This window comes from Tupaia chinensis, unplaced genomic scaffold (genome assembly GCF_000334495.1).
Source record: "Tupaia chinensis unplaced genomic scaffold, TupChi_1.0 Scaffold144276_1, whole genome shotgun sequence".
Lineage (NCBI taxonomy): Eukaryota > Metazoa > Chordata > Mammalia > Scandentia > Tupaiidae > Tupaia > Tupaia belangeri.
Window position 1 is genome coordinate 1,006,323 of NW_006204133.1, and position 15,938 is coordinate 1,022,260.

The 15,938-nt window shown below is 56.9% G+C and overlaps 1 protein-coding gene across 1 annotated transcript in view; it reads left to right on the plus strand.

Moving 5' to 3' along the window:
* FER1L5 (fer-1 like family member 5) overlaps positions 1–15,938 on the plus strand; it is a 71,411-nt gene that overhangs the window by 52,177 nt on the left and 3,296 nt on the right. Inside the window, exons 25-45 of the mRNA XM_006166563.3 lie at positions 911–1,074; positions 1,361–1,475; positions 2,417–2,519; positions 3,129–3,292; positions 3,379–3,549; positions 3,754–3,889; positions 4,007–4,084; positions 6,948–7,129; positions 7,340–7,501; positions 7,811–7,915; positions 9,253–9,399; positions 9,476–9,638; positions 9,736–9,761; positions 12,301–12,351; positions 12,454–12,558; positions 12,786–12,905; positions 13,194–13,355; positions 13,538–13,629; positions 13,970–14,140; positions 14,305–14,453; positions 14,692–14,831. Coding sequence (XP_006166625.1) covers positions 911–1,074; positions 1,361–1,475; positions 2,417–2,519; positions 3,129–3,292; positions 3,379–3,549; positions 3,754–3,889; positions 4,007–4,084; positions 6,948–7,129; positions 7,340–7,501; positions 7,811–7,915; positions 9,253–9,399; positions 9,476–9,638; positions 9,736–9,761; positions 12,301–12,351; positions 12,454–12,558; positions 12,786–12,905; positions 13,194–13,355; positions 13,538–13,629; positions 13,970–14,140; positions 14,305–14,453; positions 14,692–14,831 — 2,706 coding nt within the window. The remainder of the gene's footprint in view (positions 1–910; positions 1,075–1,360; positions 1,476–2,416; positions 2,520–3,128; positions 3,293–3,378; positions 3,550–3,753; positions 3,890–4,006; positions 4,085–6,947; positions 7,130–7,339; positions 7,502–7,810; positions 7,916–9,252; positions 9,400–9,475; positions 9,639–9,735; positions 9,762–12,300; positions 12,352–12,453; positions 12,559–12,785; positions 12,906–13,193; positions 13,356–13,537; positions 13,630–13,969; positions 14,141–14,304; positions 14,454–14,691; positions 14,832–15,938) is intronic.

Below are 15,938 nucleotides of genomic sequence, written 5' to 3' on the forward strand. Positions count from 1 at the left end.
CCTGATGAAGGTTTATGGGGAGCTTTTTCGCAGTCAGTCCATGCACATGAGGCCATAAGGCCCCCTGCAGGGGCCCCAGTTGTCACCAACATGGCAGCCTGGGACCCTGCAGACCCCAGGGCAGGAGTCTGGAGTGGTCAGAGGAGCAGACTATGGGGTGTGTGCTCAGGGAGTGGGTGAGCGGCAGGCCAGAGAATCCAAGGAGGGAGATGACCTTTGCCCCCTGAGGGAGGACATGGCTCAGGAGCCGACCCTGACAGCAGGGAGAAATAGGTTTGCAGGTCAAGCTTTTAAATTTATTGAATGCAAATACAGTTTTTTGGACCAGCCCTGTAGCCTAGTGGCTAAGGGAACCAGATCCCACAAGGACGAGACAACTGTTCAAATCTGGCCTCAGATGCTTGAAAAACACTCCATATGTGCGTGTGTGACGGGAGTCGGAGCAGGGAGTGCAGCATGACCGCGCTTTCTCCCTCGCTCTCCCTCTCTCCCTGTCCCTCTCTGGCAAGCACACAAGCCCTTTGCAATTAAAAAAAAAATCTTTATGGTTTCTAAGTTGTGCGTGTGGCTAGGTAGATTGTCATATGTCTAAGCAGGACTGACACAGGGCTGAGGGACACAGAGACGGAGTGGGGACAGAGGGCCACGTGCCCAGCAGGAGATAAGGATGAGGCAGCATAGGTAAAGCAAGGGGAGCTGCAGGGCCAGGCCGGTGCTGACGGGAGCGGCGCCCCACTCTGATAGCTGAGCCGCCGGGGCAGGGCTGGCCTCTGAGCCCGGGTCTCCCTACTGTGCGTGGAGATGCGGCCCTTTCTCGCCTGGTGACCACACTTCTAGAATGTGCCAGCAGCCCAGAGTGGGGCCCGATGTTGGAGGAAGTGGCAGGCACTGACGGCCTCCCCTCCCCCAGTACGAGAATCAGGCCAAGTATAAAGACCAGTGGGGACAGCAGGGGCTGTATCGCTGCCCCAACTTCTCGGACGTCACGGGGCAAAAGTCTGTCCCCAAAACAGATTTCAAGGTGCCCGTGGGATGGCACTGGCAGGACAGCTGGAGAGTGGAGCCCCAGAGGAGGTAAGACTGGGGGCAGGCCCCGAAGCCCTGTGCCTAGGGATGCCCAGGGAAGCTGACACTTCTCTTCACACGGGAGGGCCAGTCTACACAACCGGAGGGATGGCCACTGAGCCTGTGGGCTGGGGCACACACAACAGACGGCCCCGCCACCTGCCCTGCACTCCAGGTCCTGCCTTGCTCAGAGCACGTGGGGATGCCAGGGAGGGGCGCCTGGCCAGTAGAGGACAAGCCAGGGGCCTGCAAGTTCAGGGAGAGGTCTGGGAACGTGGGGTCTCGCTGCCCCCAGACTCCTCCTGGACACGGACATCAACAAGAGCCAAGTGCTGGAGGAGGTGTACGAGAACCAGGTCCGCAACGCTGCAGGCGCCTGGGTGCCCGCCGCCACCCCCAACACAGACGTGGTGAGCAGGGGAGGTGGCAGCCCGGAAGTGGGGGCGTTGTGGTGGAAAGGTCTGAGCCCTGCGGCAGCCCTCAGGCCCTCTCCCTGCAAGGGGTGGGGTTGATTCCAGAGACACCTTAATTAAGACCATCAGAAACAACTCTGCTCCCATGTGGCTGACCATACGTGAGCCCTGGACCCAGCGGCTTAAGAAACACATCAGGTAGAGACCAGCTGATGGCGTAAAAGTTACATCATTGGACTCCCACATAGCTAACTATTGTTCGAGTCCCGGACCTGGTGGCTTGAAGCTCGCGCCAGGCGTGTGTGTGTGCGTGCCCAAAATCCTGAGAAGAGAATGGAGAAGGGATTGTGGTATGGCCAACCCCCCAGGGGGTGAGTTCTCACTTTGTCTTGCTTTTTCTCTCTCTCCTGTGAATACACAATGCCTTTTGGCAAAAGATTTTTTAAAAAGAAAGGAAGAAAGAAAATAAAAAGAACAACATACCCAGAATGTGTGCATGCCTGCCCCAAATCTCACCCAATGATAGAGAGCTCGTACGTGCACACGAGAGAGAGATGGGGAGAGAGGAAGGCTCCATGACAGGTTCCTGTCACACCACAGCGCTCCCGTCCTCTGGCTCGAGGATCCTGGGTGTCCTTGTGTTCTCAGGCAGACCCAGGGCCAACACCCTGGTGGCTTGCTTTCTCATTTCCCTCTCCCTCTCTGGTCAAATTAAACAATGATGATAATAAAAATTAAATAATTCTTAAGAAAATAGAAAGCATGCAAATGAACGTTCAGGTGGTTTCCGACACAGCAAGCGCTGTCCGGTCCGGGGCGGAGGCCACTGCAGGCATGGAAGGAGGCGCTGCAGGCATGGAAGCAGGCGCTGGGAAGAGCGAGGAAAGGTGCCGCCTTCTAGCTCACGCACCCCTCACGCCCTCTCTGCCCACCCACAGAACGGGGAGCCTGTGGAGGCCCGGGAGAATGTGAAGTGCCCCCAAGGCTGGCACTTTAAGAAGAACTGGATCGCAGAGCTGAACCACGCGGTGGACAGTGAGGGTCAGTTCTCTGGTCAGGGCCGAGGGCCGAGGGCCTGTACACACTGCAGCTGCCAGGGGCCGCTCCAGCAGGCAGGGGTGCTGGCACTTCCGATAGTTTCACAGCAGCCACGCTGTGGGGTGGGATGAGCCTGGGGGACCCCCAGGCCCCAGAGAGCTCTCCCCCTCTCCATAGATTCAGATCCTCATTGAGACAACATAGACATTGTCCCTCCTGAGGCCTGGCCCAGAGCGAGGCTCAGCGCCTGTGAGTGCTGCTCCAGCTGCGGAGCCTGAACCCTCCCAGGGTTGCAGCAGAGCAGGAGCAATGGGCTGCAGGTCGGAACACCTTGAGCCCAGGTGTTCCGACCTGTTCTCAATCTTTACTGCCTGCAGGCTGTGTGGACTTGTGGGAGTCATAGGGCGTCTCTGAGCCTCACTCCTCATCTGTAGAATGGGCAGCTGGACCCAGGGGACACAATGTGACCTTTCCGCACCTCAGGGCCAGAGAGGCCCGTACCAGGGAGAGCCCTGCCCACTGAGCTAGCACCTTTAGGGACCATCCCTCAGGCCTGCCCGAGCCTCAGCCTGCAGGCTCCTGGGGACCAGAGCCGCCGTCCTGTCCCTGCAGGCTGGGAGTACGGAGTGGGGATCCCACCCTCCGGCCTGCCCCACGTCTGGAGCTCAGTGGAGAAGACCTACCATTCGTGCCGCCGGCGGCGCTGGGTGCGTGTGCGCTTCCGGAACCACACGGAGCTGAGCAAGGAGCAGGAGACCCTCTCCTTCCTGCAGCTGGTGAGAGCTGTGGGCAGGGGCCCTGGCCTGACCCCAGGTGGGGCACCTCGGGCTTCAGTGGGACACGACTGCTTTCCTCCTGGCAGCAAGGCCCCGACCTGGCCAAGGAGGAGGGCTGGGAGTACGGCACCTTCGGCTCCAAGTTCCACCTAGACCCTCAGCCCCAGAGCCGGTTCCGTCGCCGCTGCTGGCACCGCAGGCTGGCCCCCAACAAGGACAAGGGCGTGGCACCCATATTCCTCCTGGAGGGATCCCTGGTAAAGCCGCAGAGGACAAGGGGGCTCCTGCCTACACCCCACCTCCCAGAGCAGCTGGGGCCTGGCCTGGGCAGGGCAGAGTCAGAGGTGCCCATGCGGGGCCCTGGCTGCGGGCCCTCTCCATCCGGGGGAGGAGGGCGGCCAGCTCAGCTAGAGGAGACAGAGACGCACCCCAGAGTCTGAGGGGAGACCGTGTGGGCGCAGGCTATGGATCTAAAACAGCAAACCAAGAAGGAAGAGGACAGCAAGTCGTGGCGACGGTCCATCGGGGAATCTTGGAAGCGGGCCCCAGAGGACACCCGGCCCCCCCCCATGCCCTTCATCTACTACACCTTCGACAGTGAGCCCCGAACTGGCGGTCTGCTTGGGCGGCCCCAGAGGCTGGTAACTGAGGGCGGGGAGCCCCAGGCAGCCCGTGGGGACCTGGGGTGCTGACGAATGCGGCTTCTCTGTCCAGAGCCCCACTACTACCAGCTCTTCTGCTACATCTACCAGGCCCGGGACCTGACGTCCAGCCAGAGCCCGGCGTTCCAGGGTAGGCGGCAGCAGCCTTCCCCCAGGGCTGGTAATGTGGCCCAGGGCAGTCTGGAGACGGGGAAGGCCCAGCTGCTGTGGCACAGCAGAAACACAAGTACCGCAGGGCAGGGAGGCAAATGGAGACCACGGGTTCGAGTCCCTAGGTCTGCCTGAGAACACACGCGATGCCCAATACCCGGAGGAACCAGAGGGCTGGGACGGGAGCATCGTAGTGTGACAGGACCTGCCACGGGTGCTTTTCTCTCTCCCCGTCTCTCTCCTGTGTGCATATACAGGCTCTCTTTCATTGGGGAAAAATGTATAGCACTAGTGAGATTTGGGGCAGGCACACACACATTCTGGGTATGTTGTTCTTTTTCTTTTCTTTCTTTCTTAAAAATTTTTCGCCAAAAGGTATGCGTACTCACTGGAGAGAGAGACAGAGAGACAGAAAATGAGGAAGCGTCTCCCCGTGGGGCATGGTCACGCTCAATCCCATCTCCTCCATCTCTCTTCCTTTTGGAATTTTAGGCTTGTTAGCACAAGCGCCCAGCGGCACGCTAGTCCAGGACTTAAACCCATGTGGGATCCAGCCACTTTAACCACCACGCCACCAGCTGGCCTGATTTTTTTTAAGAATTATTTATTTTTATTTATGATGATTATTATATTTAATTTGCTATGGGGCACATACACTCACCAGAGAGAGAGAAGGAAAGTGAGAGAGCAAGGCTCCAGGTCCAGGACTTGAATCACAGTCGGCCATGAGGGACTCTGGGACACTAACCACCACAGTGCCACCAGTTTTGTTTTTTAATACATGAATTTTCTTTACTGTGTTTTATCATATAATTACAGGAGAAATGAAATCAAAGTCTTTTTTTCTTTTTCAGAGAGAGATTTTTGCTATAGAGTGTGTGTGCTCGCTGGAGAGACAAAGACTGAAAGTGAGAAATCGCCCCCCAGGGGGATGGCCATGCTTGCAATCCCTTCTTCTCTATTCTCTTCTCGGGATTTGGGGCACACACACACACATGCACCCAGCATGACTTTTAAGTTGCTGGGTCCAGGACTTGAACTGTGGTCGACTACATAGGAGTCTGGTGACATAACCATCATGCCATGTGCTGATCCCGAAATAGAAGTCCTTGTTAGTAGAATAACTCTTCTAACTTCTCTTCATTCATCAGTTGACCAGTTTAATTTCTGATTCCTTTTTTATCGGCCAGAGAGAGAAACAACGCCCTCCCAGAGGAGCGTGGCAGTGCCAGAACCCCTTCATGCCCATTGCTTTATTTAGTGAGGGTTGGGGGCACATCTGCACTTGCGCCTGGGGTGTTCTCCAAGCATCTGGGCTGGGACGGGGCCGCGGTTGCCCGTGTGGGATCTGGCTCTCTGTGCAGAGCACCTAAGGGCTGCACTACCGGCATGGCCCCAGGGTCTTGATTTCTTTTCTCCTCTTCTATCTTTGAGTCACAGGAGAGAACACAGCTAGAAAGTTGTTGACTTAGCCACTACAATTTTGACTATTGGGAAATGATAAGATCCCTGGTATCCACATTTTTTTAATATTGAATTTTATTCATGGTCGTTATTTAATTTTTTTCAAAGTAGACCAGAGACAGAGAGAGAGAAAGAAAGTGAGACAGCAAATTGCCAGGTTCAAGACTCAAACCACGGCCAGCCACGTGGGAATGCAGCTGCCTCAACCACCATGCCACCTGCTGGCCCCCAGTATCCACTTCTAACCCCACCTTCCTGCTTCCAAATGCCTAGCGATGATGAGAATCCCTAATTGCAGCCTCAAAGCCCCCAAAGACGTCTCAGACACATCTAAATAAGTGTATTTGTCTAGCGTGTGAAAGAGGCCTTAGTCCTAGAAAGCCCCAGGTTTGTTCTTTTTGCTCTCCAGAAAGGGCAGGAGGTTTAAGTGGACTCGAGGGCCAAGCTCAGGTGGTGCTGCTGAGACACGGGTCTGTAGGGACCACATGGGAACCAGGATTCAGATCTCCGGCTAGCCTAGGTGCTACGTGGTCACATATCCCTGTGACTTGGGGAAGCCAAGAGAGGACGGTCCAGGCTGGCCTGGGCAACATAGCAGGCTCTTGTGCCAGGCATGGTGGCACAAGCCTGCAGTCCTAGCTGGAAGGCTGGGGGAGGAGGTCGACAGCAGCAGAAATAAAATAAAGTAAAATAAAAATTAGGGCTAGTTGATGGTGATTAAAGCAGCTGGATCCCACATGGCTGACTGCAAGGTTCAAGTCCCAGACCAGGTGGCTTGAAAAACACGCTGGGAAGTTAAATAATTCTTTAAAAAAATGGTGGGAGGGGGCGGCAGGTGGCATGGTGATTAAGGGCGCTGAACTCTCACGTGGCCAACTGAGGTTTGAGTCCCAGACCCGGCATCTTGTTTTCTCACTTTCTCTCTCTCTCTGTCCCTCTTCGGTCAAATTAAAATAAATAAATAAAATAAAGTTAAATAAAATAATTCTTTACAAAAAAGAAAAGAAAAACATGATGGGCACACGTGTCTGCGTGTTCAAGATCCCTAGAGGAGTATGGAGAAGAAGGGATTGCAGCATGGCCATCCCCCCACGCCCCCTTTTTAAAAAAGTTTCTTTCTTCCGTGAGAAAGAGAGAGAGATGGGAACAAGCACCCTTAACAGGGTCTCAGGCTCCATTCCGCCCCGAGCCTTGCCAGCCAGCCAGCAGCGTGGGCGCACGAGCACTGGTCATGCGAGCCAGCCTGCGCTCCAAACCCTGATCTTCCCTGTGGCTCCAGCATGGCCGAGATGCGCCACCATGTGCTGCAGCAGAGGGTCAAGAACAGCGTCACTTGACCACTTGAAGACGCGATCTTCTCCTCTCCTTCTGCCCCCCAGGGCCCTTCATCCGGGTGGTTTTCCTGAACCACAGCCAGCGCACCCAAATGCTGGGGAGCTCCGCAGCCCCTACCTGGGCCCAGACACTCATCTTCCAGCACCTCCTCCTGTACGAGAACCCCGAGGACACCAGGGCCAGCCCGCCGCTCGTGGTGCTGGAGCTGTGGCAGCAGGACTCCTGGGTAGGACCGCGGGGCTGGGCTGGAGGGAGGGGCTGCCTCGAGGAGGTGCTGAGCAGGGTATATCCAGGGGAAGACATCTAGAAAGTGCTTCCACGAGGCCGATGTGCAGAGAGCACTGTGCAAACATGAATGGCGGCTGTCAGCCTGTCCTCAAAACCAGCAAGGGCCAGAACCCTGCCAGCCTGGCTGCCATGACCTGTGAACCCGCAGGGCAAGGAGAGCTTGTGGGGACGGAGCATGTGGCCCCCGCTGGTCTGGCTGGATCTCCAAGACAGGAGCCTGCGCCCCATGAGGTGGCACCCCCTTGTCAGAGAGCTGGGGGAGGAAGAGGGCGAGATCTTGGCATCCTGTGAGCTGATCCTCGAGACTGAGGTACTGGGAGAGGGCTGGGAGTGCAGTGGTCAGTGCCCCCCAACTTGTCCTGCCCCGGCCGTAAGTTTCCACAGCCACGAGGTCCAATGCCACACCCTGGAGAGGCCTGGGGCCTAGAAACCAGAACTCTGGGCTTGGTGGTGCTGGCCTGCCGACCTCGCCCCGAACTGCCCTGCCAGCTCCTACCCTTGGGGAGCTGGGGCCTCCTCACTTGCCCCTTCTGAGGGACCTGCTTCAATTCAGGGTGAGGACAGTAGGGCCAGCGCAGAGGGACCGCATGCTCCCTGCTCTCCCACCTCACCCCTGTAGAAGCTGAGAGAGAAGCACATGCCAATCCTGAGCGTCCCCTGGAAGAATGGGATCTGCACGCTGCCCAAGAGCATCCAGCCCACACTGAGGAAGACGGCCATCGAGGTGCCCAGGGCGCAGGCAGGGGGCGGGGGACGGGGCGGGCAGGCGGGCAAGCAGCGCCAGAGCAGCCTGAGGCTCCCTGCTGAGACTTCCAGACTCCCTGAGCTGAAGCTCAGACCCCAGTTAGACACTCTCTGGGAGATGGCGGGGGAAGGGGAAGAACAAGGAGCAATGAGGAGCAGACGCAGCCGTGACGCCGTGAAGCAGTCACTGTGTGTTGGAGCGCAGCCTTGCGGGAGTCCCGCACTGTCCTTGTGCAGCAGGGGAGGAAACGGCAGCCCTGCGAGACATCGCATCCCATGCACAGTGACGCAGAGAGTGGGCGACAGAGCCAGAAGTGAGGCCCGACTCCAGATGCCAGGGCCTTTCTCATCTCTCTCTTTTTTTTGAGAGGTTTTCGCTATAGGGCGCGTGCACTTGCCAGACAGACACAGAGAGACAGAAAGTGAGAAAACAACCATAGGGGCAATACCACGAACGAAGTGAGGCCCGACTCCAGATGCCAGGGCCTTTCTCATCTCTCTCTTTTTTTTGAGAGGTTTTCGCTATAGGGCGCGTGCACTTGCCAGACAGACACAGAGAGACAGAAAGCGAGAAATCACCCCTGGGGGTATTGCTACGCCACAATCCCTTCTCCTCCACTCTCCTCTCAGGATGTTGGGCACGCACGCACACGCACCTGGCATGAGTTTAAGCCACCAGGTCTGGGACTCAAACCACGGTCGACTACATGGGAGTCCAGCGACATAGCCATTACACTAACTGCTGGTCCCTCTCACCTCTCTGAGAGTAGTGTGGTGGTCCCACATTGGTGACTACGTGACCTACCACAAACGTGGTCAAGAGCAGAAGGTGGTCAGCTGCTCTGGGGACTGGCGGCTTCCTCAGGACCAGGCAACCTGGCCGTCTGTGCTCTCGACCCTCAGGAGTGGGGGTCTGGGCCTTTCCCGGGGTGCCCAGTGTCTGCCAGTGGAGTCCTTTGGTGAACTAGATGGCAGAAGGAAGCCCTGAGAGACCTGCAGCCCTGCTCCTGGGGCCTCAGAGGCAGCCTGTCTCGGGGAGTCCCACCTGAGAGCCAGTGAGAGCTGACGGGCGGCCGTGAGGAAGGGCACCGGAGGCCCGCAGAGGACAGCGTCTGTGCAGTGGGCAGAGGGCACCTCCTGCGTGGGAACGGAGAACAGGACCGTCCAGACTTGGAGGCCTGAGCAAGCCTCCACTCTGGCTTTTTCGTGCAAACCTGCATGCTCCCCATCCACACCATTCCCAGGGTGGCCCCTCTGGCGGGATCCCGTGGAGTAACTGCTTGTCCACTGCCTGGCCTTCCTTCTTGTTTCCAGCAGGTCCTGGCCTGGGGCCTCCGGAACATGAAGGTGGCGAGCTCCCCGCAGCTCCTGGTGGAGTGTGGGGAAGAGACCCTGAGGACTGAACCCATCAGGGACTTCCAGACCAATCCCAACTTCCCCGAGCCCACCCTCTTCTTCACGGTGGTAAGAGGCCCTGGGGCGAGTCCTGGGGCAGGCCTCTCCCCACGGGCACCTCATGCTTCCCGTCCCCGGGCTACAGTTCATGCCTACAGAGGAGGCCTACGCACTGCCCCTGGTGCTGAAGGTGGAGGACAACTGGTACTTCGGCCGGAGGACCGTGGTGGGCCAGGCCAGGGTGGACTTCCTGCAGCCCTACTTCTGTGACCCCTGGGCTCAGCACTACGTGGTCCCGCGGCCTCCAGGCATGGCCCTTCCCCTGCCACCAGCAAGCCCGGGGTGGGGCTGGCATCCTCCTGGCCTCCCTCCATCCTGAGGCTCACGTGCACTCTCTCCACACAGTGCTGTCCATCAAGAAGCGGCAGCACGTGAGTGAGGGCTTGGGGCCCGCCCTGTCCCCTGTTATTTACAGAAACAACCCTTGCCCCTTGGGGGGGAGGGTGTCATGTCTGTGCCCACGTGAGGGTGCCAAAGCAGTGGTTCTCAGCCTGGACAGCATTTAGAATTACCTGAGTTTTGTTTTTTGTTTTGTTATAGAGCATGCATGCTCACCAGAGAGAGACAGAGACAAAGAGAGAAAGTAAGAAATCACCCCGTAGGAGGGATGGCCATACCACAATCCCTTCTCCATTCTCCTCTTGGGATTTTGGACATACATGCACATGCACCTGGCATGATTTTCAAGCCACCAGGTCTGGAATTTGAACAGTGTAGTTGGCCATGTAGGATCCAGTGCCTTAAACACCATACCACCTGCTGGCCCAAGAGTTTTTTGTGTTTTCTTTTAGAGAGATTTTTGCTATAGGGCATGTGCTCTCACCAGAGATACAGAGAGAGAAAGTGAGAAGTCACCTACCTGGGGATAGCTGCACCGCGATCCTTCTCCATTCCCCTCCCGAGATTTTGGGCACGCACGCACATGCTTGGTGTGAGTTTCAAGCCACTGAGTCTGGGACTCCAACTGCCATGGGCCATGTGGGAGTCCAGCACCTTAACCACTATGCCACCTGCTGGCCTCAACAGTTCTTTTTCTTTAAAACACACACACACACACACACACAAACTCCAGAGACCGGGCCACTGACCACATCCACCTACACTGCTGCAGCGAGGACCCAGGCAGAGGGTTTTCCGAGCCCCTGCTCCTGTGAGCTGCGTGTTTTCTTTTCTTTCCTTTTTTTTTTTTTTGGAGGGGTTTTTGCTATAGGGCGCATGTGCTCACCAGAAAGACAGAGACAGACAGAGAGAAACAGAATGCAAGAAGTCATCCCCCAGGGGGACGGCACGAAGCAATCCCTTCTCCTTCATTCTCCTCTTGAGATCCTGGGCATGCACACACATGCACCTGGCATGAGTTTAAGCCACCGGGTCTGGGACTCGAACCGTGGTTGATCACATGCGAGTCCAGCGACATAGCCATTACACCAACTACTGGTCCCCACATACCACTTTTTAAGGGGGCTGGGGAGAGGACCTGTGTGAGTAAGTTGATCATTAAAACAGCTCACTCATGAAAACCTAAGCGCGTGTGTACTAGGAGCAAGGACAACCACCTGTATGACCTCAATACCCTTACCACAACCAAGAACACGAACAACATCAGATATATGAGGGCTCTTCAAAAGGTTCACGCAGAATGCTTATTAGGAAAAAACTATGCATGGATTTTCAAAAACTTTTTGCACCAAAATGAACTGGTATTTCTGTAGGGTGCTCCCTGAGAGACATAAAGTGAGAAATCACCCCGAGAAATCACCCCCACCGGCCAATGGCCACATCACAATCCCTTATCCTCCACTCTCCTGAAATTTTGGGCACACACACACACACACACGTGCCCCGTGTAAGGTTCAAGCTGCTGGGTCTGGGACACGAACCACAGTCTGCCATGTTGGAGTCCAGCACTTTGACCACTGCACCGCCTGCTGGCCATAAACTGCTATTTCAGCTCCATTTTTCCATGAAGTTGTTGAAGCCCCCCTTTGTCTAGTTTAGTTGTTCCAATTCTCATCAGGAATAATCCCAGTTGCCCCAAAAATGACTTTTTTTTTCTTTTGCATTTTTTTGGAGAGGTTTTTGTTATAGGGTGTGTGTGCTCGTCAGAGAGAGACAGAAAGCGAGAAATCACTCCCCAGGGGTGATGTCCACACCGCTATCTCTTCTCCTTCACTCTCCTCTTGGGATCTTGGGCATGCATGCACACATGCCTGGGGTGAATTTAAGCCACCAGGTCCAGGACTCAAACCGCACTCGACTACATGGGAGTCCAGCAACATAACCATTACGCCATCTGCTGGTCCCGATCCAGTGTGCTTTTAAGGTTCAGAACTGCTGCTTAGAGCAGCACTTGAACCTGAAAGTACAGTGATCCTCCAGACATTCTGCTCGAAAGCAGATTCTGGGGACCAGCAGATGGTTTATTGAACTCCCACCCACATAGTTGACTGCGGTTCGAGTCCCAGACACGGTAGTTTAAAACACACTGGTGCGCGTGTGTGCATGCTCAAAATCCTGAGAGGAGAATGGAGGAGAAGGGATGGGGGGGGGTGTGATTTCTTGCTTTCTCTCTCTCTTTCCAGCCAGCAAACATGCTCTATAGCAAAAATCTCTGTTAAAAAGAAAAAAAAGGAGCAGATTCTGGTTCCATAGGTCAGAGTAGGGCTGAAGGATCTGCATTTCGGAGCCCCTTCCAGAGTCCAGCCTGGGCAGTGAAGACTAAGAACTGTGCGAGATTGCTCTCTCGTCCCCAGTCCTATGTCTGAAAACCCCAGAATTAAAATGAAAGCCCCGTGGGAAGGCCAAGGAGCCGGGGAATCGAGCCCCAGCCTCGACCTCCTCTCCCTCCTTGGACACTGGGGCATGAGCAAGCTCTGGGCTGCTGGCCTCACCTTGCTCCCCTCATTTCAGTTCCTAGGGTACTTCTACGAAAAGTTCTGGTACAAGTCCACCAAAACCGAGGTGATGTAGAATCAGCCCTGGGGAGCGTGGAGCAAGCCCCGGCAGTTCAGGGAGGTGGGGCTTCCCCTGCCGGGAGGCCAGAACAACCCTGTTCTCCGCCAGGAGGAATACGAGCACGAGGTGGATTGGTGGAGCAAGCTGTTCTGGGCCACGGGGGATGAGCACAAGTCCCTGAAGTACAAGTACAGAGACTACCACACCATAAAGGTCTGAGGCCCCTGCGAGGGCAGGAGCTGGGGAGGCACCAGCAGGTCTCACTTCCAGTCCTCTGGGAGCTAGAAGTGGTGGAGTGTCCACGCTGTCCCTCAACATCCCTGTCCAGTACTGTCCCTGGGGCCGCTGTCTGGGCAGACAGTTTGGAGCAAGACCTGGCTGGTGCCCCCCCAATCCCAGGAGCAGTGCCCCCTAGCCTGGGTCCCCACACCCTCCTGCAGGTGTATGACTGCGAGCTGGAGGCTGTGCCTGCCTTCCAAGGCCTGCAGGACTTCTGCCAGACCTTCAAGCTCTACCAGGAGCAGCCCAGGCTGGACAGCCCCGTGGTGGGCGAATTCAAGGTATGCGTGCACCCCAGCTCAGCTCCTAATCTCCCCATACCTTCGGTCCCCCAAAGATTAATAGCATCCCTGCTCATTGGAGGAAGGGGCAGGGAAGGCTTGAGAAGGTTCTGGGAATCAGGGAGGTTAGGCTACGCAGGGGAGACCGACCCTCACACTGGAAGGGGGAGGACGCCAGCACACCCACCTGACCTGTGCTGGTCTCAGTCCCTGCCACCCTTACCCAACCCTCTCTCCACGGCACCTCCTTTACGGGAGCCGGGCCCACAATACCCCCCTTCTCCACAGGGTCTCTTCCGCATCTACCCTTTTCCTGAGAACCCGGATGCCGCAAAGCCCCCACGCCAGTTCTCAGTTTGGCCTGACAGAGAGGACTTCCCTCAGTCGTGCCTGGTGCGGGTGTACGTGGTACGAGCCATCAACCTGCAGCCCCAGGACTACAACGGCCTGGTACGGGGCAGCCCCCAGCCCAGGGAGGCGCTCCCCACACCTGTGCTCAACCCCACCCTCCTGGAGCCCGCTCCGGCTCCTGACACACTCCCATTGCCCATGGCTCCAGCCCTCCTGCCTCACTCCCCGGTCTCCTGGGCTGACCACTGCCCGACCTTCCCTGGCTTCCGTCTGACCCCTAGTGTGACCCGTACGTGGTCCTGAAACTGGGGCAGATGACGCTCGGCAACCGGGACGTGTACCAGCCCAACACCGTGGATCCCGTCTTTGGCATGTGAGCTGCCCCTGCCCACCTGACCCCACCGCTCCACTCCCATCCACACCACGCAGGGAGTCGGCTCCGGAAGGCAGAGAACTCTGGCATCCCTTTCCAGCCTCAGAGACAAAAGGAGGCGTGGTCCATTTTACCCTCTGTCACTCTGCGGGAAGGCGCGTCCCCGGGCCTATGGAAGGTCATCCACGGGGGTGGCTGCAGGCGGACAGCAGCCTTTCCTAGCCCGCTATCCACATTCGCCGTGAATGAACGAGCTGGACTAGCAGGGGCCCGGTGGCAAGGGGGCGACGGGCATAGCCAGGCCCGCAGCCTCCGGCGTCTCCAACCCCCGCCCCCCTAGGCTGTTCGAGCTCACCTGCAACATCCCCCTGGAGAAGGACCTAGAGGTCCAGCTCTACGACTTCGACCTGCTTTCCCCTGATGACAAGATCGGCACGACAGTCATCGACCTAGAAAACCGGCTCCTGTCTGGCTTTGGGGCTCGCTGTGGGCTCTCCAAATCCTACTGCCAGTGAGAGCCGGCCTGGCCAGGGCGAGGGCAGGAGTGCACCCACAGCGCCCTGGGGGGTGTGGGGGGGACCCGATCTGCCCGTCTCCACCCATACTCCACCCAGGGCACCCTGGAGCTCAGAGCGGTGCTCCAGGTCCCTTCTCAGACTCTCACACATCCCCCAGGTCAGGGCCCTTCAAGTGGCGGGACCAGATGCCCCCAAGCTACCTCCTGGACCGCTACGCCAAGCGGAAGGGGCTGCCTCCGCCTGTGTTCAATGCCGACGAGGACTCCGTTTTTTACAACGGGAGAACATTCAGGCTGAAAAGCTTTGGTGAGAAGCACAGCCCCCCACCAGAAGGCACAGGCCCAGGCCTCTGGAACCTTCCAGGATGAAGAGCTACAGATGGAGAGCAGAAGGGGGGACAAGGAGAGGTCTCCCCCAGCTAGAGGCAGCCCATCTTTTTCTCCTTCCCTGCTGTGGAAGGCAACAGTGTCCACAATCAGGAGGGTGGGGGCCTGCCTGGGAAACGGGAGGGACCCTGACCTGCCTCCACCGCCCTCCATTCCAGAGCCCAAGACCCCTAACATTCACGGCCTAGGCTCTAAGAAGGAACGTCTTGCCCTGTACATCCTGAACACCCAGAGGCTGGTACCTGAGCACGTGGAGACCCGCACGCTGTACAGCGACAGCCAGCCGGGCATCGACCAGGTGTGACGCTGGGCCGCTTCCCCCTCCTATTGAAGGGGCTGGTCAGAAGACAGGGTGTCCATTCACCCACGTGACAAGCGGGAGGAACAGGCCAAGCCTTTGGGGAGATACAGGCACAGAAGGCCAGCATGTACTGCTCACGTCCATAAACAAGACCTACAGAGACGTCACTTAGAATGGGGGATGTCAGAGCTGGACAGCCCCTTTAAGAAAACTAGGCCAGGGGACCAGCAGTTAGCGCAACGGCGATGTCCCATTTAGTCGACCGTGGTTCGCACCCCGGACCCGGTGGCTTAAAACTCATGCCGGGCGCGTGTGCCCGAGAGGAGAATGGAGGAGAAGGGATTGCGGCGTGGTCATCCCTCCTGGGGGGTGATTTCTGGCTTTCCGTCTCTCTGTCTCTGTCTGTGTGGTGAGCACACGCACCCTATAGCAAAAACCTTTTGAAAAGAAAAGAGAAAAGAAAAAGAAGAGAAAAGAAAACCAGGCCAGGGAGCAGCAGCTGGCGTAATGGCTATGTCACTGAACTCCCATGTAGTCAACCATGGTTCAAGTCCCGGACCCAGTAGCTTAAGCTCATGCCGGGTACATGTGCATGCGTGCCCAAGATCCTGAGAGAATGGAGGAGAAGGGATTGAGGCGTGGCCATCCCCCCGGAGGGGTGATTTCTCGCTTTCTGTCTCTCTGTGTCTCTCTCTCTGTCTGGCGAGCGCACACGCCCTATAGCAAAAACCTCTTCAAAAAAAAAAAAAAAAAAGAAAGAAAGAAAGAAAGAAAAAGAAAGAAAGAAAACCAGGCCAGGGAGCAGCAGCTGGCGTAATGGCTATGTCACTGGACTCCCATGTAGTCAACCATGGTTCGAGTCCTGGACCCGGTGGCTTAAACTCATGCCGGGTGCGTGTGCATGCGTGCCTAAGATCCTGAGAGGAGAATGGAGAAGGGATTGCGGCGTGGCCATCCCCCCTGGGGGGGGTGATTTCTCATTTTCTGTCTCTGTCTTTCTGGTGAGCACACACACCCTATAGCAAAAACCTCTCCAAAAAAATAAATAAGAGAAACCCAGGCCGTGCTCTCCTGGGAGCTTCCTTTCCCTGAACCCCCTCCACT